The 25,057-nt window shown below is 37.3% G+C and overlaps 2 protein-coding genes across 2 annotated transcripts in view; one reads left to right on the top strand and one right to left on the bottom strand.

Annotated features, from left to right (window-relative positions):
- LOC103703643 (187-kDa microtubule-associated protein AIR9-like) overlaps positions 1-25,057 on the top strand; it is a 46,977-nt gene that overhangs the window by 12,948 nt on the left and 8,972 nt on the right. Inside the window, exons 10-30 of the mRNA XM_039114584.1 lie at positions 5,312-5,413; positions 7,407-7,630; positions 7,716-7,830; positions 10,965-11,085; positions 11,221-11,396; positions 12,388-12,523; positions 13,097-13,197; positions 13,282-13,329; positions 13,426-13,610; positions 13,781-13,898; positions 15,353-15,480; positions 15,670-15,838; positions 16,250-16,368; positions 16,607-16,775; positions 17,007-17,091; positions 17,186-17,259; positions 17,352-17,471; positions 19,277-19,472; positions 19,577-19,698; positions 19,802-20,009; positions 21,027-21,100. Coding sequence (XP_038970512.1) covers positions 5,312-5,413; positions 7,407-7,630; positions 7,716-7,830; positions 10,965-11,085; positions 11,221-11,396; positions 12,388-12,523; positions 13,097-13,197; positions 13,282-13,329; positions 13,426-13,610; positions 13,781-13,898; positions 15,353-15,480; positions 15,670-15,838; positions 16,250-16,368; positions 16,607-16,775; positions 17,007-17,091; positions 17,186-17,259; positions 17,352-17,471; positions 19,277-19,472; positions 19,577-19,698; positions 19,802-20,009; positions 21,027-21,100 — 2,790 coding nt within the window. The remainder of the gene's footprint in view (positions 1-5,311; positions 5,414-7,406; positions 7,631-7,715; positions 7,831-10,964; positions 11,086-11,220; positions 11,397-12,387; positions 12,524-13,096; positions 13,198-13,281; positions 13,330-13,425; positions 13,611-13,780; positions 13,899-15,352; positions 15,481-15,669; positions 15,839-16,249; positions 16,369-16,606; positions 16,776-17,006; positions 17,092-17,185; positions 17,260-17,351; positions 17,472-19,276; positions 19,473-19,576; positions 19,699-19,801; positions 20,010-21,026; positions 21,101-25,057) is intronic.
- On the bottom strand, positions 2,965-4,587 carry LOC120104104. Its single transcript, XM_039114636.1, has 4 exons — positions 4,499-4,587; positions 4,157-4,370; positions 3,540-3,752; positions 2,965-3,294 (listed from the first exon to the last, which is right to left on the bottom strand). Exons 1-4 carry the CDS (start codon positions 4,585-4,587, stop codon positions 3,085-3,087), a joined length of 726 nt encoding a protein of 241 aa, XP_038970564.1. The 3' UTR covers positions 2,965-3,084.

Raw genomic sequence — 25,057 nt, 5'->3', positions numbered from 1 at the left:
GATTTGATTCATGGGAGGAAATGGTAGGGTTTAATTTGTTTAGTTGAGTTTGGAACAAGATCTGTGAATAGTTTGAGGGATTACTCTAAAAATCTGTTGATCTTGTAAAATACGTTCATTTCCTCCCGAAATCCTTCATTTTTTTTGGGTACATAAATCTTTCATTTTTTTTCCGAAAAAGGATCATTTCAGTATGTTGGTCCACGAAAACTAGGGATAGTGATCCCAGAATTTGGAAATGATGTAAAATTGTACATGAATTTCTCTTTATTTGTCGTGTACAAAATTTTTCCTTTTTAAAAATAATCACTAAAAATTTATTCTTTTCATTCATTTTTGTATGATTTTGTGGAAATCTCAGGATTTTTTATATATTTTTTGAAATAATTGTGATTCTTCGTAGTTATTCGGTGAATATTTAAAATTTATTTCTTAGCAGTTTATATTCTTCTACAAGATATCAGCAGAGCTCTCTTTCAACTCGCCCCCACCCCCCCCCCCCCCCCCCCCCCCAGCGGCGGCTGCTCTCTCATGTCGTGTTTTATGATATTGCATTCTGGATTATTCGTAGGTTAGGGCCCAACTGGGCCGGCCCAAATGGGCTCGGGCCGGGCTCGGGCCGGGCTCGGGCCTTGTTCCTTAAAAATTTTTCGGGCCTCGGCCCGGCCCGAAGTTCGAAAAAAAAATTCGGGCCGGGCTTGGGTAGGGGTTTGGCCCGACCCGGCCCGGCCCACTTCCAGCCCTACTTAAGGTACATTAGCTTCCCAGTCTCTACAGTTACGTTACATGCCATATTGGATATATTGGCCAAGGTAAAAGTGTACATGACTATGTATCATGCATGCTGGTCCATGGTGGTTTATATTAAGTTGTGTTGATGTGCAAGCTTTGGCACATGCTCACATGGACTCGTACAGACTTTGCACGAACATATATACTTTGCTATGGGAAATGGTACAGTTTGGTATGATATGATATGGGTTCGTATTGTGCCTGTTAGTGACCTGCAAAATTAGGGCATGGGGTGCTCTAATCCCGAGTTTGTTCATGATTGTCCTGAAACGTTAATTTGGCTGGCTGCTTAGATAGGCTTGTCTGGAATTGGATATTCCGAACTATCTATTATGTCAGACACAAATTCTCAACACAATAAGATTCCTGGACTGTGGTCTATGAAAAACATCACAAAGTCATAGTAGAATTTATTTGGTTGCTTGATGCATGATCTGTTGAAGACATGAATTAGCTAATTTGGTGGCTCATTTGAGTTCTTTTAATGATTTGCTGAAGAAGTTGTTTATACATAATGTATGTGTGCATACATGCAGCATACATGCATCTCCAACTTCTATTAACATAGTTACTGGCTTTGTCTGATTTCTTATTAAATTAATTTTAACAAAATCATGTAGAATTTCTCATGACCAGGGGTGGCCCAATGCATTTGGGGGCCTAAGGCAAACTCACTAAGGGAGGCCTTTTTTTTTTTTAAAAATGATGAAATTTTTTTCATAAGTGCAAAATATTTTAAAAATTTATTTAAAAATAATTCGTCTAGTTTTTTGAGATGCAAAATTGCTAATCAAACTTTTGTACTCAAGATTCTAAAATACTATTTTCAATCGATAATATAGCTAATCCATTTAATCTTCTTATGACATAGTTGTGCAGGATGTAATAGTTTTACAGTTGCTAGTTATGCAACTTGTTTGAGTCTTCATCTATGCTCCCTGAAAATGTGAGCCCCACAATAATTTGTAACAAAGGTTAACAAAAAAATGAAGGTGGAGTCCCTAGTGAAAAGATTGAGGCTCCAAAATTGATCATTCTGGCTTACGACAGAACACTTGAAAAGTATTTTTATGTATAAACAACTACAATAGGGGTTTTTCATATAGAAACCACTAAGGCCCTGTTTGGGGGAGCTGTTGGCAGTAGAGCGTTTGGAAGTAGAGCTGTTGAAAGTAGAGCTTTCTGAAGTAGATCTTTTATACAAAGCTGTTTGCTGTTTGGTAACTATATTTCGAAAGTGTTGTTGCACTTTAACATATGTTTGGTAAACAAACTGAGAAAATACTTTTGTATGACAAAATTACCATAAAGGACATTGCATAGTATTACACAACAGAGCATAATAAATATAACATATATTAATATATAAATATATGATATAGTATAATATTTCTGTAATGTAATATAATATTATTATAATATAGTAATATAACATTGTATACTATAGCATAATAATTTAATGTAATATTAAATTATTTAACATAATATATTAATGTATTATGATATAATGTAATATAATATTACATTTATAGTATAATACGATAATAAAGGTATAAAATATTATAATTATTAGCGTAAATTAATTTTTCATAATATAACATAATATTAAATTATTTAACATAACATATTAATGTATTATGATATAATGCAATATAATATTACATTTATAGTATAATACGATAATAAAGGTATAAACTATAAAATATTATATTATTAGCGTAAATTAATTTTTCATAATATAACATAATATTAAATTATTTAACATAACATATTAATGTATTATGATATAATGTATTATAATATTACATTTATAGTATAATACGATAATAAAGGTATAAAATAATAATAGAAAATATACCTTTTTTCGCACGGAAGGGAGTCCGATCCACAGCTAGAGTTCTTTGTTAGGGCTCCAGCAGATTTTTAGATTTATAAAGGGACAAACTATGTAATTGTTATATTTTATTATGGGTATTTTGGTCAAAAGAACAACTTTTCGGCAAAACTCAAAGCAGCTTTTTCGGAAAGCTCCAAAATGGAGCTGCTCCCAAAAAGCTATTTTTAGCTTTTTGGAAAAGCTAAAAAAGCTTTCCAAAATTTTTATCACTTTTTTTCATCCAAAAATGCTTTTAGAGGGCCAGAAAGTGCTTTTTGACCCTCCAAAAGCTCCTCCAAACGGGGCCTAAATTAGGAATCATCTATTTACCGACCACTTGAAGTTAGTTAGAAGGGTAGAAACTTATTTTTCTGATAAAAGCTTATGCTGTCTCTAGTGTTGGCACCATCCTCACTTCACACCTCAACTCCCACATACAGGCACAAAATGAAAAAATAACAACAGCAGCAAGGATAATAATCTTCAATTAATAAGCTATCAGAGAAAATATATACCTTATCCTCTGCAAGCAGAGGAAGATGTAGAAGAATTTCAAGTGGCTCTGTATTTGCCGCCATCACAACAAACTCGGAGATGCCCCTGTTCAGAGTCTTCATTGCGGTACAGTCAAAGAATTATAACCCAAATACCGACGTTCAACATAAATATAAGTAGCCGAAAAAATAAAAAATGCAAACTTTTTCCTTCCCGATGCATCAAAATCCATACTTTTTAAAGAAAAGCAACAGAGAGAGAAGCAAAGGGATGTATATATATATGTATATGTATATATATATATATATTTGTGTATATATATGTATATGTGTATATATATATGTATATGTGTGTGTGTGTGTGTATATATATGTATATGTGTGTGTGTGTATATATATGTATATATATATGTATATGTATATGTGTATATGTATATGTGTATGTGTATATATAGGCGAGAGTGGCAACCTTCAGTGGCTCCCTTCTTGAGCTGCTTGTAGTTCGCCGCTTGCTGGACGAGATCCAATATGGTTATCGTTGGCTGAGCATCGGCCAAAGTGTACGCCTTTGGATTCACAACCTCGGTGCTCTATAAGTGATAGAAACAGAGAACGATTAGAAAAAAACTAAAACAATCTAATTTACAAAGAGAAACAACGATACATATAAAAACCAATACAAAACAAAGAAAAAGAGAAGATTAAAAGAGTTCTCAAGGAAGCAAAATACGACCGAAAACCCTAAAAAAAATAGAAAGAAAACAAGGGTCCAAGAGCGAGAAGGGAGAAGAGAGTGGGAGGAACAGATCTATCACCATTTTTTCGTGGTGGATGGAGCCCCCCCCCCCCCCCCCCCCCCCCCCCCCCCCCCAGAGAGAGAGAGAGGGGTATTCGACTGTTGTCCTCTGCTCTTGGCGGAAGAGGGAGAGAGAGCAAAAAAAGGGCCTCTAAATAGGGGCGGCCCAATGGTCCTTGAAATACCATGTGGTCTCACCTTCTCGTCATCCTCGGGCAGCTCCGGCGCCGAAGGCGGATGGGGGGACTTGCGCCTCACGCCCTTGCCGAGGAGGTTGTCGCCGCTTCGCCTATGACTCTGTGAGAAGCCCGACTGCTGCTGGCGGCCGGCTGAGTGAGTCTGCGACTGCAAGAAGCCGAGAACTCCGAGAAGAGAAGCAATGGGGAAGATGAGGTTTGGGATTGGCTGCTGCCTGCGAACTCAGTGCGAAGGAAGGAAGAACAAGGCTACTGTGTTACCGTGCTGGGATTTGAGACCAAGGACAAGGAAATGAGGCCAAATAGGACCAATAGCCATAAGCCATAGGATGATAGGTCATACCAGTAACCAGGCTTACCAGCTTTACAGCGATGGGAATTCTTTCCCACGTCTCGTCGTCTTGAAGGCTGATGCAATTTCCCACAGGCCATAGTGAAGTAGGCAAGTAGCTTTCAGCCTTTAACGTCTTGTAGCCCTGCGAGCGTCTTCTTTCCCACAGCAATTTCCCACGTCTTGTAGGATGTAGCCCGTAGTGTTCGAGGGCCTTCCTTTGGGCCGGGACCTTAGGTTACCGCCTCAGTCACCTAAGGGTTGGGCCGGCCCTGCTTCTGACGAGCTAGATATTGCAAAACTAGAATGCAGATATGCTTGTGCATGCATGCATGTGTCCATGTCCAACTTCTATTAGTATATTTACTGTTTTGTCTTATTTCTTATCTAAAACTAATTTTAACAAAATAATGCATATCTTTCTCCTGACGAGCTAATTGCAAAGCTATTGTGTATGTATGTGTGTGCGTCCAACTTATATTAATATATTTACTGGTTATGTCTGATTTCTTTTCTAAAATTAAATTTAACAAAATCAAGCAGGTCTTTCTTTTGATGCGCTAGAAATTGCATGCGTGTGTCCAGCTTCAGTTAATATATTTACTGGTTTTGCTTGATTAATTTCAACAAAATCATGTAGATCTTCTCCTGATTGCTAGAAATTGCAAAGCTATAACGTATGTATGTATCTGTTTATGTATATGTATGTATACATATGTATGTGTGTGTGCATGTGTGCATGCATGCATGTGCAACTTTTATTAATATATTTACTAGTTTTATCTGATTTATTGTCAAAAACTAATTTATGACAAAATCATGCAGATCTTTCTCCTGATGAGCTAGAAATTGCAAAGCTATATCCTGCTCATACGGCTTTGTGCATTAGGGATGGTTGGGAAATTTGCCATCCAGAGTTTGCTGCAGGTATGCCTTTTTTGGGAGATCATACAAGCTTCTTTCATTATCTATTTTGGTGAAATTGTCTCTTGTTTGATAACATAGGCAACTTTTCTAGATAAGGTTTAGATTAAGGTAGCAGGATTGGCTTTTCAATCCTTCTGGTTACTGACACTTATTCCAGAAACAGTTTGTTTGAATCAGCATAATTTTTCTTCTGATTAAATATGCTTGGCATCATATGTTTATAAATCCATTGTGCAGTCAGCATTTGCTTACCCTGTCGGGATGAACAGCTAATAGCTCAGTTCTTGGACCCGAGAGTTCTTTATAATCATGAACACCATACTTGTGAAAAAATAGTCCATCTTTTATTTTTTTTCTTTGTGGTCTATTAAAGTGCACCTCAAGGTTCAGACTTCAGAGTATCAAAGTTGTATCCAGACTAAAAAAATTCCTTCATCAGAAAGAGCCAAACTTAATATAAAATATAAAATATTCATATTTCCCTTGTTTTTTTGTCACAATAATGGCAGGCAGTTAGTTCAAGGATTTAGGTATCATACTGTAGCAGTCCATACTGGCAACGAGCAAGTGCTTGAATGCCCCTCAGTAGTTTACCATATTGACATGTGGTAGTTATTGTCACCTTTGCTGCGCTATCACCAATTGCCATACAATTTGTCGGTATGGTATGGTCCCAAATGATACAGGTACTGATATCTAGACTTTGAACTGTGAGTTTCCTCCTTGCATGTGATTCGTGTTAAACTTGGCATCTCCTTTTCTAAATGATACAGGTATCTGTAGTTTGATAATCATGGATTAAATAGTTTTGTGTTTAAATAGTTGTCGCTTTGCAATATTTCTTAGCATATCAAAGTTATTTACTTAGTTTTAACCTAGGAAGCACATGCACAGATAAGAGATACAACAAATCTTGAAAATGAAGGATATGCTATAGCTAGGATACGGTAACAAATATATATACACGTCGGTGGAATCGATACCGGGCACCGTATCGGTTCTCCGGCGGGATGAGTCGGTACGGGCCCGTGCCGTGCTGTGCCGGGCCCGTACCGACACAGTAGAAGAGGCGGGGAAGAGGGAGAACGAGAGAGAAAAGAGAGAGAGAGAGAGCAGGAGAGGGAAGGAGGGAGGTCGGTGGAGGGCCGGCGGAGGGGCAGCCGTGGTTGTTCCCCTATTTCGTCCGAAATAGGGGTCTGACCGCTTTTTTAATTTTGTGATTTTTAAGTGAAGTTGGCAACCGAAACAGGGAAACGTCCGCGGCTTCCCCTTGTTGCCCCGGTGCCGGCCTCCATTGGCCTCCGTCCCCCGCTTGTTCTCTATTTTCCTCTCTTTTCTTCTCCGCCTCCGGCAAAAGTTTTCATTTTCATTGCCGGAACCGTACCAGTGGGCCGCCGGTATGGCTTGGAACAGTCGTAATCGCTCGCTTTGGGACGGTTCTGCCGACCCACATATATACGAACACACACACACACACATTCATGAATTCACACACACGCACACATATATACATGTAGATACATTCATACATATTCGCATATATGCATACACACACATATATATATATATATATATAAGGATCCTTAGAGCATGGTAGGCCAACAAACTAATATAGTTCATACTTTTTATGTTAGGATCAGCTTAAATGAACTATCGTCGAGTCATCATTCAAATGCATAGACCACAACTCACACTTTGTGCCTTTAATATGAACATCACAAAATCTAAAATTAATCATTATCATTAAAAAGCTAACAGTCATAGGAAAAAGAAAGAAAGAAAAAACCCTCCTACTCATTCTTGGAGGTACGTTGGAAGTATCTTGAGTATAACCTGGACATACTCAGATCATGATTTCTAATTTTAATAATATGATACTTCAGTATCGGCATGTATTGTAGAAGCATCTAATAGGTCTTGGTATCCGATTCCTAGGTTTTAACAGTCTTTATTAAAAAAATTGTTAACTATTACTGCTTTCTTTATTTGACAGATTCAACCTTTGCTTTTCTGGTCGAACAATGGAAAGATCACTTGCCTCCTGGCTGCATGCTTAAAGAAGCCTCCATAGATCAGCCATTTGAAGGGGATGCATGCCGCTGCCTCTTCAACTTTGTCAACCTAAGCAGCGATCCTGAGTTAGTTCTAAAATTTCAATGGTTTATAGGAGACAGAACCCCAACGAACTTTGTGCCTATTGCTGATGCAATAGGTGAGGTATGACATTTGTTTCTGTGAGCTTAATATCATTGAGTTCTTGGTGACACAATATTGTAATCCATTATTGCTGGCACTCTACAAGGTATATTGGCCAAAGCACGAGGACATTGACAGACATCTGAAGGTTGAGTGCACTCCAGTACTGAAAGATATTGAGTACCCTCCTATTTTTGCTGTATCATCACCTGTTTCCCCAGGTATAGCTATCAGATTATGCATATCTAGTTCACTAAGCCGATCCCCTCTAAGTAATGAGTTGTTTCCTTGACCTGTTTATCCCTCCATGTGTGCGATCAAGGCTGCATGTGCGGGTGGGGTGTCAATCTTGATATGCGTCGTTGACCCATTTCCTAACAGCTTCAGCTTTTAGGGTCAACTATAGACCAAGATGAGTCCTACTCTAAATCGTACATATCTATCCATAGGCTCTTGATATAATAACTCAAAAAACCTTAAAAATAACTTTAAACAATAGTTAAGGTCAATAATCACTTTTGGTCTGTGTGAATTCGTGTTGAAAATTGCAGCTCGATCAGTGGACTTGTATGGGACAGTGAAATGACACCCACCTTATTTTACCACAAAATAGTGTTACAAGTTACAACTAACTATTTTCCCTGCGTGCCTGCCTATAAGAGGTCTGTTTATATGACATAAATGAGGGTGATAGGTTGAATAAAGCAGCATTGATCTTTAGGATGCAACCAACTTAGCAATATGCAGGATTGGTTCCCATATGTGGAGGGAATTAAACTACAGAATTTGATTGCTGTAGAAGCTCTGGTGAAGCGAAATCTTCCAGTGACATCACCAGATCCTTGCGGTGTACTTGAGGAAAATATGAAATTCATGACATGCATGCTTGCCTGTGAAAAACAGTTCCTGCTTTTTAGATTTTACCTAGCTGAATTCTATTGTGATTAGTCCTTTGGCTTACATAAAATGGAGAATGTTTTACCAAGTCCTTCTCCCTGAGATAAGAAATGCTGTACTTGCATTTGTTCTGTGTAAGCTATATAGTACAACCTTGCAATTTCTAAACATCCTAAAATGCTTTCTAATAAAAAAAAAAGCAGATTTCAAAAGAAAGAGTCTTTCTGCGCAATCTGTGGACCATAACAATTGCTTCTAAAATAGTTTGATCCAGCAATAACTTCTCTTGCTACATATAAATTGATTTGAGATAGTTTTATCACACATGGTGCAAATGTTTTTTGGTCATTGTTTAAAGGACAGAAGTTACAATGATCTTATAGCTTATCACTCCTGTTTTCTTTATGACTCTATCACCTCATCAGATAAGAAACATCTATTCTTTCCCTTTATAGTTTATACCGATTAAATCAATATCATCTAGATTTATTTCAATTATTTCATTAGAAAATCCTCATCTATGATGTTTTTGAAGTGTTCTTAGCTTGAAGGCAGGTATTGTGAGGATTCTAGTATGTCAAGAGCTCCTGCCCTAAGCATTCTAGCATATCTGCACTTGTAGTATATCGTGAGCTTTATCATCCATTGGTACCTCTGAGCTAGTCCTTGACTTGGTTCAAACACATAGCAATAGATGTTTTGCTATGCTATCGTCCTGAAATTGCTATTTTTTGTTTGGCATTAAACGGTTCACCTTTTTTCAAGTCAAAATTCAATATGGTTCCTTTTTTCTTAGTCCATTTTTGCATACTTTCTGTTTTAATGTACGAGGAGAACTAGTATATCAGACATTGCACTTAATAAGCTGAATGATTCCTTTAAAATAGCCTGAAAGGCTTTCCTAACATGAAAAATTTGAAGAATTCATTATAGCAAAGTGAAATTTATGCTGATTGTGTTGTATCAAGGATTTAAGTATTGACACATACTGGTCCATACCAGCCATATTGGTAAGGTACATGTATGCTCCTTGTGTGTCAGCATAGAACGGTATCGGTTCAAATAATACCAGTAAGTTACCATGGTATGTTTGTAGTACCAGCTAATACTTCTTGAATTCACTTATGGGCATTGTCTGTATGCAATAATAGAACATTTGTGATTGATCTGCTTCTCATGACCATTGGTTATGACTCTCAATGCTTTTAAATCTGAATATGTCATGGTGGATGTCAATCTTTGATAAGTTGACCAGAATCCTTCTGGACCCTCAAACACAAGAAGTTAAATCATCCCAGAGGTTTTATGGCTTAAAGAATGTTCTTATTGAGTAGTGATTTCAAGGCCTAGATATAGTAGATAGATTTGAAGTATTTGTATCAAATTCAGTATGATAGAAGAGTGCATTAGCCATCGATGAGTCTGTCTTCTTAAAAGATGAACAAATTTTATGAGGCCAACAAACACAACTGCCCTTCAAATTAAAGATGTAAATATTTTTCAGAGGAAAAAGGGTAATGGGGAGAATGCATCATTATGAGCACCTTATGAAAAGTTATTTGCTATTCATAAACTTTCAGATGAAGCATATAGATGAAGGCTTAACATTTGACTGAAAGGACCGGTTTTAAGATACTGAAGTCTGCAGAGGAAAGAGTTAAACTCCATTGAAAAGAAAATAATTTGAGAAATGTTGCAAGTGTTGAATGGGACTAGATAGAAGTGTTTTCGCATTGACAATTTGTATTTGAAAAATAAGAAGGTTGATGTTTATAAAACTGAAGCAAGCTGGATTGGATTTGAGAAGCATCATTTGGTTGAACAAAGATGCTCTGCAGAACATAACTTTTGAAGGACCTGTATTAGACATGCAAGAGGAGGTGATGACATTTTTTCAGTGTACTGGTTGCAGATCAGTTTTTTTTAGAAAAAAGTCCTATATCAGCAATCATAAATAGCATATTCGAATTTCTCAATATGATGATCATAATCATGTGGTCCTATTTAATTTTGGTGAATGATGGGTTATGTTTTGAAGGAAGTTATATGGACTCATAACCTGAGATAGGAACTGCTATTGAAGTGAAATCCATACCACTGACCTCTTAATTCCATCTTCCAACTTTGTTTTCTCTGTATGAATAAGTGCTTCTTGACTCGTTAAGAAGGCACTGTGACATGAGGACAAAACTAGTTGGTATACATAATTTAATGAATTCTGCTGGTTTTTGTGATGTTAGTAAAATGCTATTGAACATTTTTTATCCTGTCTATGAAGAAAAGAATCAGCACTTGTTTAAAAAATTCTGTCAGTCCTGGTAGAGCTTTTCTTAAAAGACATCCATGGCATGCCATATATACTGGGTTCCTCAAAAGCAACATCATGATGTTTGATTTGTTTATTAGTTATTTTGCTTTATTTTGCTGTTATTTGTTCTCACTACAGTTTCATGATCAGGAACTGGATATCCAAAAGTTCTAAACTTGAGAGTGCATGGTGAACTTGTGGAGGGAAATATGATCAAGGGTTTTGCAGAGGTTGCATGGTGCGGTGGATCACCAGGGAAAGGTGTAGCAAGGTAAGTAATTTAATGTCTATTTATAAACATTCATTACACTGCACCTTTAGCACTGTGCCATCAACACCTTTTCATAATTGAAATCTTTGTTCTAATGAAGTTCATGAGTATTTTTATTTTTTAACCTTTGTCCAGTTGGTTGAGGCGAAGATGGAGTAGCAGTCCTGTGGTGATAGTTGGAGCTGAAGAGGAGGAATACCTGTTGAACGTACATGACATTGATTCAAGTCTGGTTTTCATGTATACTCCAGTAACAGAAGAAGGTGTCAAGGGAGAACCACAGTATGCAATGACTGACTTTATAAAAGCAGGTGTCTGGATGTCATTTACTTTCATATCGCAATAGTAGCTTTGTCGATGTTTTGTTTAAGCTTATTGTAGAATGTGCCCATACGCTTCATTGTTTTCTATGATATACACCCAATTACCCAAAGCTATGTTCTATTAGTTTTTTACTGATCATGCTACAAATTAGTGATTGCTGTTATTATAGTGAACTAAATCTTTGTGCTGTTTACCAAGTAATGTGGTTCAGCTTGGGACTACTTTTGATTGTCTTAGGATGCAAAAAGTTGAAGCTCGTATAGGTATATATGTTTTTCACATTTGCTCTCTTAGCAGATTTTAGTAGTTGTCTGGTGCTTTAATCCTTGCTTTAGTTCTCATGTGCAAGGAATCCAAGCTTGGCGTCAACTTATCATGGCATAATGATGCTTTCTCACTGTTTGCATGAAAAATAGTAGTATATCACACAAGGTTGGTGGAACCGTTCCAAACCGGACAGTTTCAGCCGATCCGAGTTGTACCAGTTGCTCATTGGTACGCTTTCGGCAACGGAAACGAGACCTGTTGCTGGAGCCGGAGAAGAAGGAGAAGGAGAAGAAAAAAGAGAGCGAACGGGGAAGGAAGAGATTGGGACGCCTATTTCGTTCGAAACAAGGAAAGCGGCTGCGGCTTCGCTTCCTGCGGACTCGGCCGGCCTTCGGCCGTTGTCCGCCACCCTCCTTCGGCCTCCCTCCCTCTCTCCCCCTTCTCTCTCTCTCTCTCTTTCTCTCTTTTTCTCTCTCACGGTACCGTGCCCTCTGTCAGTACAGGCCCGACACGGCCCATACCGAGTCGTACCACTAGGGAATCGATACGGTGCCTGGTACCAGTTCCTCCGACCTTGATATCACACTTTTATCTATAGCTTCTTATATCACCATTTTTTTTTGCTAGCCGATTTAAGTGTGCCTGTTCTCTGAAATGTTTTTAATTCCTTCGAATGCTTACGCTTCTTGGTCTATAAAACTTTGTTTTCAGCTGCACCATCAGTTAATAATGTGCGGATCATTGGAGATGCTATTGAAGGAAATACAATAAAAGGGGTTGGAGAATATTTTGGGGGGAAGGAGGGTCCAAGCAAGTTTAAGTGGTTGAGAGAGAGCAAGGAAACCAGGTATGTTATGCACTTATTTTGAATCCTTATAGGTGCTTACTGATCTCTATTGTAAGAATGTTAGATCTTTTTTTTTTAATCGTATTTTTTACAAGGTTCGTAATCTTGGTACTGGACCCGTATTGGTACCATAATGGTACAGTGTTGGCATGCTGATACAGGGGTCGGTTTAGCATATTGGCACTTGGTACGCCCTCTGTACTGAGTATTGTTTTGGTACTAGTATTGTACCGTATGCCTGGTATGGGGTAGTATGCGCCGGTATTGTGATCCTTGATTTCTTATGTGCATTGTCTTATGCAAACAATGTGTTAAATTGCATTTTATGCATGACTATAGTTTATGTTTCTCAAGGGCACTTCTTGAGGTTACTAAAAGAGACTTGTATCTAATCTTATGCTTCAATTTATTATCATTTTGCCCATTATAACTATTTTTCTAACACCAGTTAAATATCTCATAGCTGTATTATTTGTTATATTGGCCCTTGAGACTAAGAAAATTGATATGTATTATTTAAATGTCTTCAGCCTTTTAGTTTCATCCTTGTTCACGACCTTTTTCTCGATGCAGTAACTTTATATTATTATCATCTGGTGCTTTCGAGTATACCCTGATAAAGGAGGATGTGGGGCGACGCCTAAAATTTGTTTATATTCCAATTAATTTGGAAGGTATTTAAATGTCCTGCATATTCTAGGTTATTTGTATATCTTAACTATGTATTGTTAAGTTGTGAAATTGTCATACTTGTCCAGGCCAGGAGGGAGAATCAGCATCTGCCATGACAGAGCATGTAAAGCGAGGTACAAATTAAGTGGTACTTCAGTTTAGTATTTTATAAAGCTGTAATTTTTAAGATTTTCTCACTCTTTTGTATTTATTCTCTATTTTATTTTCAGCCCCTCCAAAGGTAATCAATTTGAAAATAGTTGGAGATTTGAGAGAAGGGAACAAGGTGACCATCACTGCTACTGTCACTGGGGGAACTGAGGGTTCCAGTAGGGTCCAGTGGTTTAAAACAATGTCCGTAAAATTAGAGGGGGAAAATGGTCTTGAAGCTGTCAGTGCCTCCAAAATTGCAAAGGTTGGAAATCTTCTTAAGTTTGCTGTAACTTTAGTAAGGATCATTACTTAATTGTTGATGTAGGTTATCTTTGTGATTTACTTGCCCAATTTGTTTATTCATATCAAGAAATGCTGTCTTTCCCAGAAAGCAAAAAATGATCGAAAATTACTTGGTTGACCTTTATGTAGGCATTTCGTGTTCCCCTTGGTGCTGTTGGTTGCTATATTGTTGCAAAATTTACTCCTATGGCCCCTGATGGTGAAACTGGTGAACCAGCATATGTTATATCAGAAAAGGTTGTTGAAAGTAAGTTAGCAGTGCATTTCTTTGCTAACTTTTGAAATGGAATTTGCATGATTAAGAACTTTTTTATAACCTTTTCCAAATATATGACATGTAATCCCATCTCTCTCTCTTTCCCCCCACATAACAGTGCCAGATTGTATGATATGTTCAAGTACCAAGGTGATGCAAGGTGAACAATGAATTAGATTATCCCTGTTGTAGGGTTAATAAATATAGAAAAATTCAACACATCCACAACATGGTCATTCTTCATCTATTAATCACTACCCTAGCACATTCATGTACATGTAAGGAACACCTCCAGGAAGAGAGTTTGACCATGGATCGAAAGAGAAGCACATATTTTTTCCCTAGGTTTTTGGGCACGGTGTTTGTGGAGAATACTAAGATGGTGGAAAGAGGGCAAGCTTTAGCACAATGGTATGGTTGCTCTATTGTGAAATATGAAAATAGTCTCTCGACATACGGTCGTAAAGTGGCATATATCTAACCTTCTCCAGACCTTGCAGTGGTTGGAACCTTGTGCACTAGGATGACCTTTACCAAGATGGTGGAAGATTTTTGCTTAAGGCCTCAAAGTCTAGCATACACACTTTCCAATTATGTATGTTAGAGATGTTTGAGTTGTTGAATTTGTTTGATGGTAAGGTTCATACTAGTGCATACTTCCCTGTACTGGGTGTACTGTACCATAATTGTACCAAACCAAAACTCGGTAAGCGTACCAAGTGTCAGTACGCTAAAACAACCCTCATACATAACCAACCCCCATACTGGGTATGCCAATATTGTACCATCATGGTACTCGTACGGGGTCCGATGCCGAGATTGTGAACCTTGTTGACTACATTCCTCTAAGTTCTCTTGAAAACTGATGATTTCAACAGTTATTCTTTTTGTTACGCCTATGTACAAACATGGATATATATATATTTTTTAAATTTTTGAATTAATTAAGGGATGCTTTGCTAGAGCTAGGTACAGTTTGTTTAAATTTGTCTCATCAGGAATGTTTCCTAATACGCAAACAATTTACTGGAAGTATGAACGTGGCAGGAGTTTATCTCTTTTGCTGTTTTGGCACATAATTATGATTTTAGTCAACATATATGCTCTGCTTAATTTATTTGACTACTGCTGCATGAGTTGCTTATATTTGCCCAAACAATAAGTGAATCGTAGATGCTTAATATTTTTGAGTGGTGTTTAATTATGGATGCTTTTTTATTAGATAGTCTAGCTATATAGAATCTTTAACTGAATTGAATGCACTTATACTTTAAAAGTTCAAAGCATGTGTTTTTTCTTGGAAAAATTTTAATGAAACTGGCAATGCATTATTTAACCTTTAGTTATTTTCATTTGTTGCTTTATTCTATTCCATATTCTACCTTGATTCTTTGGGTTTTTATAATTTTCTAGCACATTAACTGGTTTATGACATTTTTATGCAGCACTTCCACCAAGCCTAAATTTTCTGTCGGTCACTGGTGATTTTTCTGAGGGTGAAATGTTGACAGCATCATATGGCTATGTTGGGGGCCATGAGGGTAAAAGCATATACAATTGGTATCTTCATGAAGTATGTTCTTTGGTCTTTTTCTTATAAATCCTGCATGTTTGAAGGGTTTAAAAATTATATACTTTTGATTCTTATTCATAGCAGTTCAAATCTCCTGTATATTGTTAGCTGTCTGCATCTTACTTTTTCTGGGATCAAAGGATTGTTGCTCTGTTGCTTCCTGTTCCTTATTGTTTTAAACCTTTGCAGACTGAAACCAGCATAGGTGCCTCAATACCAGAGGCATCAGGACTTCTTCAATATCGCATAACAAAGGATGCTATTGGCAAGTTTATTTCTTTCAAATGCACTCCGGTAAGGGATGATGGTACTGTTGGTGAGCCAAGAACTTTCCAAGCACAGGAGCGAGTTCGCCCAGGTGCTTACATATCTTTTGATAAAGTAAAATGTTAAATACAAGTTCTAATACTATGATTTACTTATTTACTTTCAGAAACATGATGTTCATAAATTCAGCAGACTTGTGAAATTTGAAGTTCTAAAAGCATACAAGAAATTAAGCTTATGTATTCCATAAAAGTAATAATTACTAACTGCACTAGTAAGTCCTCGCAAAAATAGACATAGCTTTTGTTCTAGGACGAGGAGAAAGGGGTGACAAAAAAAGGAAAAGACTTAAAAATTTTATATTAGCCTTGTCTTTCAATGAATCACTTGGAATTTGCAGATCTCCTGACTAAAGTCATTTGTTATCTTTATATGTTACAATTGCTTCTTTTACTCCTTCATTCGAGAAGTAATAATTTCTACATTGTTGTTCAATCGACAGGAAGCCCAAGATTGCTTTCCTTGCAGATAATAGGTAAGGGTGTTGAGGGAACAACATTGGTTGCCGACAAGAAATATTGGGGTGGAGAAGAAGGTGATTCAGTTTTCCATTGGTTCTTGGTAGGTGCATGCTGGCCAGTTATGTCATCTTTACACTAAATTCAATAACATTGACTCAAAATGTATCTCACTCTGGTTGCACCTCGTTTTAATAGCTCTTCACCTTTTATCACTAGAACATAATTAGATCTTCTTATTCTTTGTTTAAATAGTCACCTAGCTTTTATTTCCATCGTGCTGTGCAGCTAATTAATATATAGTTCTTTCCTATTTAATAGGATTCATTATGCATTTGCAGACTAATTCTGATGGTACGCAGAGTGAAATCAAAGGTGCTACAACTGCATCATATACCTTAACTTGCAATGATATTGGCTTCCTTGTCTCTGTTTCATGTGAACCTGTTAGAAATGACTGGACTTGTGGTCCTATAGTTGTTTCAGAATATATTGGTCCCATTCTACCTGGTATGTCTCCTTGCAAAAAGTAGATTGTTGAATTTTGTTCTGGAGCTGTATCATTTGTAAACAGTTCCTTAATTTCATTATCAGATGTACTTCTGTTAGTTCTCCCATTGAATGGTTTTCTTGGACAGCAGTCAAATAACCTAGCTGAAAGTTATCTGACATTTTATGAGGATTATTTTATGTTCCATTGAGAAATTCAACCTAACACTAAGAGGTTTACACTTTTCACAGGTCCACCAACTTGTCAATCGCTGAAATTTCTGGGATCAATGGTTGAAGGAGGCCGTCTGAGCTTTCTTGCTGAATACACTGGAGGGTGAGATCCTCTTTAGGTGCATCTTACTTTATGTGGCTAATTCTAATGATTGTTTAGTGCAATACTTGAAAACTGTTTGCTTTTCCCATCTTAGTGAAAGTGGAAATTGCACCCACGAATGGTTTAGGGTGAAGAGTAATGGTATAAAGGATAAGTTGACTGGTTATGGTGAGTTCTTTTAATTCCCACACAACTCTTATCACTTATAATGTCATAACCCTTGTCAGGCTGAATAAACTAAATTGCTATAATCTTTGCAGAATATTTGGACTTGACTCTTGAGGATGTCGGTAAATGTATCGAGCTCATTTACACACCTGTAAGGAAGGATGGATCAGGAGGATCGCCAAGGAGCATTATCTCAGACGTCATTGTTCCTGGTGGGTGTTACTTCAGACAAATTATCCTAATGTTGGCTAGAAGCATCGACTTTGACATGAAAACTAAATATATTACTAATATTATGCTTCTCTATCATGTCACTGGATAAATATCTAGATTGTTATGTGTGTATAGGGAATTTGTAAAGATAAACTGTATTCCTATATGTCAATGGATAAATATCTAGGTTGTCATGTGTGTATAGGGAATTTGTAAACATAAACTATATTCCTATATGTCAATATCGGCTGTCAGACATTTTTTAAAAAACATGTAAGGGCATGCAAATTCAAGTCTATCAAATCATTTTAATGGAAATGAGTTCTTTATGCTGCGATTATGTTTTGAAATCTAGTGCCGGCTAAAAGACCTATTGCAGGCCCTGAAGGAAGGAAAAAGACAAGCATAAGATAGAGACTTTCTTAACCTGAAAAAGATGTTGCACAGTTATAGTCCCGGCGATCCAGGGTCCTGGGAGGGGCGATCTGTGGACAGGCCTAATCTTTGGCTCTTTTTTCTTTTTTTTTTCCTAACCACAAAGTGGTGCCCCAAGACTCAAACCCACGCCATTGTGTTTGTTAGCCCAAGCCTTTTACTATTGCACTCGGCAGTGACCCCTAAACAGACATTATTTACATCTGTTATAAAAATTGAATTGGGGTGAAATTTGATGTAATTTTATATTTGGGTTCTTGCATGAATTCCAAAAGCTTGGGATTATTTTTGAAAACTTCAAAGATGATGTTGTTCTCACCAAGGCCAAGCTAAGTGTGCAATTGATGTATAAATTTATATGATGAGGGACAGCTGTGTTGGTAACCAATATTTTATAGAAACAAAAACAAAATCCCAAGTTATGCTTACTAGATGCGAATTGTTATAACTTTGACAAAGCAAGAACTTTAACATTGAAAAATTTTCTAATCCAAAATATAGGGTGACATGGAGATAGGCTTCTAAATATTATGCGATCTGAATCTACTTATGAGACTTCTAATTAAAGTTTTAGAGACACTGTTACGGCAGGAAAATGTGTGAGGATGTTAGGAACATATGATCAGATGAGATGGCTGGGGTAAATGTGTTGCAAAACTATTGAGGATAGACCTAGATATGAGTGTTGGAGAAGACTTGTGACACATGAAGTGACGAACTGTTTGTGTGCTATGATTATGTGAGGCTAAAGTGGAGCCTGGTGGAGGATTGGCTTTGATCTTTGTAGGTGGGATGAGAAGATGATCCTTAGGGCCTATTTGGAAACCTCCTGCCAGATCCGGCAGGATCGGTTGGAGAGGGGGAGTGAGCTAGAGTGGGATAGCAGGAGAGAGTGAATACAGGGAGTTGTGGGGCCTGACCCCAGGGGATAAAAAAAGGCCTCTCAATCTTTCCTTTTCTTCCGGGGGGGATCAGGATCTGTGACCTTCCTGTGCTCTCCCTCCCCCTCTCGCCCTCTCTCCCTTCACTCTCTGCGGCCCATCCTGCTGGATCTTGCTGCAAGCTTGCTTTTTTACATTGTAAGTATCTTTGATTGGGACAAATATTTTTGTAATTAAGTCACATATTCCCAATAATAAAATATGTTTTATTTAATAGGAAAAATGTTTCTATTAACAGGTGTTGTTTATTCATGGTTGTTACTTTGGCAACACATGTCAAGCTTCTAGCTTTTGGGCGCCTTGCCTAAGGAATAATTAACTAGAGATTGTAATCTGATAATCCTTTATGAAACATGACAATCTCAGTGCCCATGAATGTAGCAGTTCTTTGTATGTTGTTTATTTATCTTTTCTGTTCTCTGTTGCAGCGGATCCAAAGGGTATTGAGCTTGTCCTACCAAGCTGTTGTCAGGACATGGAAGTTGTCCCACTGAAATCTTATTATGGTGGAAAAGAAGGCAATGGGAAGTACATTTGGTGCAGAACTACAAAGAAGTTGCAGGAGTCTGAGTTGGTTAATCTAGCTGCTGCTTCTGATGATATTCTTGTCGTTGGAGAAACCTTGTAAGTTTCTTGCTGCAGTTGTCATGAATCTTGTTCTGATCCTTAAATTTAGCATTCTCAGTAAGGCTTAACATTTTCAATTGGATCGTGGAATACAAAATCAGAACATATACACCTTCACTTGAAGATGTTGGCTCTTACTTGGCACTTTACTGGGTGCCGACACGTGCTGATGGGAAACTTGGAGACCCATTAGTTGCCATAGGCAACCATCCAGTCATGGCAGGTTAAATCTTGACTTTGTGCAAGTCTTATCACACTGGTCCATATATACCTTGTTCTTGTTTAACTATACATTCTTAGTCTTGAGTGCATTTTGTACCGTACAGCTCTTCCAGTTGTTTCTGAAGTACGCATAAAGGAGTTGAGTTCTGGTGTATATGCTGGAGAAGGAAAATATTATGGTGGATATGAAGGTTCAAGCCTATATAGCTGGTACAGAGAAACTAATGAAGGAACAATTGTTCTTATCAGTGGAGCTAACTCCACCACTTATGAAGTTACCGATTCAGATTACAATTGCCATCTATTGTTCGGGTAACTATTTGACTATCTCTGTCTGTTGTTCTTTTCTACATTAATCTGGCTGTGCCGATGTTGCTTGATTATACTCTGTACTCATGCAGAACTTGTTTTGCGACATGCATGTCTTTGGAAAAGGAGGAGGTTTAAGTTTAAGATTACAGTAGGAAAAAAATTGTGTATTTAAGTAACACCAATCAAAAAATGATGCAATGATACTTGGAAGGTTGCAATAACAGAGCAGATAGCCTCATGAAGGATTCACAAGAGAGTTTCCGTAAAAAAGTTACAGTACACATAAAAGTGCTTCTTAGATTACTTGTGGTAGTAGAACAATGTATGCTGTAGATTTGTTTGGAAACCTTTTATCTAATACTTTATATAAACAGCATGTATTGGTCAATTTTGCTATTTCCAAAATCAGTGCATCTAAACATGGAAATTGTTTGCATTCTTTTGCAGACATAAGCTACTTATTGTTTTACTGAATAATGTTTATCTGGTGTTTCTTCTGGCTATTTACTGTTTACTAGTCAGCAGTGCAACTTCCCCCCCATTCAAGATCTTCTCTTTTTGTTACCAAAAATATTCTACTTAAAAAGGGAAGCATTTTCATTGATAGGAAGGAATATTTAATTGGAATCCTTGAAGCTGAACCCAAGGATATCATATCCTGGTCCTGTGTCAGCCTAGTACTGGCAGAGTACATAACATGTTGTGCCATGCCAGTGCTTGGCATGCTTGGCATGCAGTGGCAGGCTATCATACCAAGCACTGGAATGCAGCCAGTGCCGGGTGCTAGCATTGTCCATATTATAATGTATTCCTGAAGTCTATATTAGTTAATTTAGACCTTGGACTATGACATCATCTTCTATAAATCTCCTATGAATTTAATGCGGTATGTGTACATGCATGTAATTTCACATTTTAAAGGCAGCAATGGCGTATTTTCTTTTAAAATTTGCTCCTCAAAATGCATTGTTCAGTTATTAAGCAAGTCCATATTAACATCACAATATCACTTGGCAGCTATACTCCTGTTCGTTCAGATGCTGTTGTGGGAGAACTCCGATTATCTGAACCATCGGATATAATTCTTCCAGGTAAATTTGAAACTATGTAGAGTTCTAAGACTTCAGAACATCTTTACATTTTTAATGCTGAGGTCTAACTGTTGTATGAGCTGGATTCACTTTCTTAGAAGTAATGAACTGCCAAAGTGAAATCCATAATTTCTGGACGGTGTTGCATTGCATGTTCATGTGGCATACGCTTTTGGTCTTTCTTCAACCATGTTTCTTACTGATATTAGTGTACTGGTTAAGGAGAGCTATATATTCTGATTAATGAAGGGGGATAGTGTTATATGTACCTGGAATTCTGATAGTTCCTCTGTGTGCACTTGCTGGCGCCAGTGTTACTAAAGTCTCCTTCTCCAAAAAAAGCAGTATTCCTTGTGTCATATTTTCTGTTTTGCTCCCATAATCTTTTATGAGGCAGCTTTTTATAATTTGCAATAAAGCCTGTTTTTTCATGAAGACAGAAATAACCCAGTTTTGCTTATTCACATTTTTATACGGGACGGCTTGTTTCTGCTGTTTATTTTTCTCTCTTGAAATAAAAGCTATGTTGTCAGCCGGCTAAGTTTGTGTTTGATATTTTCAAAATAACAAGTGGGAAAACAACCCCGCTTGTGGCAGTTAGTTAACTTCTAATCAGTTTTGGTTTTCGAATTAAATTAGTTTAAATTTTAAAATTCTAAATAACAGTTACTAAGCTGTTCGGGATGTGTCTACTCAGAAAAACATGAATTGGTCTATATAAGCCAAGTTTGCACAGCTTAAAAAAAACAACAACAATAAGAACATGTGCTCACTGTTTCCAAATCAGATCAACGTCATATAAGTTAGATTTACTGATGAATGCTTAGTGGTTTGATTTTGTTTGTGCAAAACACTATCAAACACTGGGCTTCATTGTATACTAGAGACTAATGGCATATTCACTTTGCACCCCAGAGATCTGTTGTGGGGGGGGGGGGTTGAATAAAGTCTTTAGGAAAGTGGCAGTGCTACATGCCTTGAAGCCTTTCCTTAAGAATTTCTGGTTTTTCTCTACTTTGTTCCTGTGATATAAAGGCTTTATTCCATTATGCAAAATGGTGTTTGCAACACTAAGAGAGATGGCTGCCAACTTTGTCAAACTGGTACATTTTGATGGAGGAAATTTCTTAAGGTGGTAGAAAAGATGCACTTTCTTCTTGCAACTCTTAAGGTTGACTATGTCCTCAACACACTAAGACTGGTAGAGAACGAGAATGAAGCTTGGGCAGACACTTGCACTAGATAGAAGTGGGGAAATGATGACTACATATGCAGAGGCCATATTCTGGATGGAATGTTTAATGTGGCTATTCCAAGAGTTGTGGGAGAAATTGGACAGAAGATCCATGTCAGAGGTTACAATTAGTAAGAAGTTTCTTGTTAGTAGATATAATAATTATTAGATGGCTGATGATAGATTTGTTATGGAACTATTGCATGAAATTGAGCATATTCTTAATAATTATAAATAACATAACATGATTATGGATAAATCTGTAATTGTTTGATAAACTTCCTCCATTATGGAAAGACTCTTGTTGAAGTTTGAAACATAAGAACGAGGATATATCTCTTGAGGATTTGGCTAACCATCCCCGCATCGAGGTGGAGTATTGTAAGCAGGACGTAAACAAGGAGCAGAAAGCTTACGTTTCCAAAGTCCACATGATGGAGGAAGGTTAGTCTAGCAAATTCAAAAAGAAGAGAGCAAAACAATCTTACCAATACTCATCAGAATAAAGAGAATAAAAGAGGTGCATGCTTTGATCATGGAAAACATGGACACCGCAAGGTAGTGCATGATTCCATTGGGGAAAACATGGACACCACAAGGCAGAATGCCATCTTCTAAAAAGGAGGGTGCACCAGCAGCAAAAGAAAATTCTGCGCAATGATATCAGAGGTTAATGTTCTTGAAAATGATTGGGCTTGGTCGATTGATTCTGGCGCAACCAGATATGTGTGCAAGGACAAGAATTTATTCAAGAGCTATGAACCAGTAGAAGATGGAAGTATTCTGTACATGGGAAACTCGTCCACTGCAGAAGTCAAGGCCAACGAAACTATGGAAGTCAAATTCACTTCTGGAAAAATTCTTACTTTAATGATGTGTATTATGTAGCAGAAGTAAGAATCTTGTGTTGGGTAGTCTTCTTAATAGGTTCGGGTTCAAATTAGTACTTGAGGTAGATAAGTTTATTTTGTCCAAGGGTGGAACCTTTATGGGTAAATGCGAGATGTATAAGGGCATCTCCAAGCTTAATATTATTAGTAAGAATAAAGTTGCCATGTCTGCTTATATATATGAATCTTCTTGTATATGGTATAATCATTTAGGACATCTAAATTTAGAAGAATACATTATATGGTTAAGTTAGATTTAATCCATACTTTGACAAAAATGTTGACAAATGTAAAACTTGCATGCTCACTAGGATTACTAGATATTCTTTTCTTATAGTTGAAAGTTGCACAAAATTGCTTGAACTAGTACATATTGATGTGTGTGACATGCATAGTTCTCCACCAAGTGAGGAAAGAAATACTCTGTAAAATTTATGATGATTGTTCTAGATGTTGCTATGTTTATTGCTGCATTCTAAAGATGATGTACTAGAAAAAATTAAAACCAACAAATCTGAGGTGGAATTTCATAGTAAGAAATTTCTTAAATGTTTATGATTTGCTAGAGGCAGCGAATACTACTACGACCCTAATTATTTTGAGCCCACTGGGATTGTACATGAAATGTTTGCACCACGCACACCACAACAAAATGGTGTAGCAGAGTGGGAAAGTGCTCATAGAAATAGTTAATATAATGCTTTCTAATTCTGGTTTAGGACAAGATTTTTGGGTTGAAGCTTGGCTAACAACTTGTCATATACTAAACAGGGTTCCTAATAAAAAAGCAATACAATCCCATATGGATTCTAAAGAAAAGGAAGCTTAACCTAAACTACCTAAGAGTTTGGAGGTGTAGGACTATTGTAAAGGTTCCTGAACCCAAAAAGAGAAAGTTGGGTGATAGAGGAATTGAATGAATATTCTTAGGATATGCATTGAGCAGTAAGGCATACGAGTTCATGGTACTAGAACCTAATGCTTCAATAGTAGGCAATATTGTAGTTGAGTCAAAAGATGCAATATTTGATGAAAATAGGTTTAATTCAATTCATGGACCTAAAGAACATGTTATAGAACAAAATTATATTCCAGAAAGGAATGATTAGAGAATGACAAGGAAGAAAACTTTGAGCCTAGAAGAAGCATAAGAATTAGAAAGGCGAGAACCTTCTGATTGAATTTCTTTATATTCCTAGTAGAAGGGACAAGTGAATCCATTGGTAAGCATTTACTATATTGTTTTTATACAGAAGCAGACCCTACTACTTATGAAGAGGCATGAAATCTCAAATTGTTGCTTTTTGGAAAGAAGAGATTAATGATGAAATAGACTATATTATAGGCAATAATACATGGAATTTAGTAGACCTCCCATTAGGCTCCAAACCAATATGTTGTAAGATTTTTGAGAAGAAACCATTGACAAATTCAAAGCCAGATTAGTGGCCAAGGGCTTTACACAAAAACAAGGAATTGATTGTTCTGATACATATGCTCCAGTAGCTAGAATTGCTTACATTAGAGTGCTAATTGCACTTTGGTGCGGATGTCTTGTCTCGGGCCCTGCGACAAGCGTGTGGGGAGCAGACGCTGGAGGCCTATGTTCCGGCGCCCGGTGCCCAACCGATCACTCACCTCTTTGCTGATAATTGCATGCTACTGGCCAGGGCTAGGCCTAGGGACGCCATTGTTCTTCGGAGGGTATTGGAGGACTACTGCCAGGCATCGGGGCATAGGGTTAATCTTCAGAAATTAACCATTACCTTCAGCCCGAAGACTGAGGTGCGGGTGCGACAGGAGATCAAGGGCCTACTGGGCATAAGGGAGCAG

Source organism: Phoenix dactylifera, chromosome 16 (genome assembly GCF_009389715.1).
Source record: "Phoenix dactylifera cultivar Barhee BC4 chromosome 16, palm_55x_up_171113_PBpolish2nd_filt_p, whole genome shotgun sequence".
Lineage (NCBI taxonomy): Eukaryota > Viridiplantae > Streptophyta > Magnoliopsida > Arecales > Arecaceae > Phoenix > Phoenix dactylifera.
Note: the sequence above shows the minus strand (reverse complement) of the source record. Positions and strands in the feature narration are given on the sequence as shown.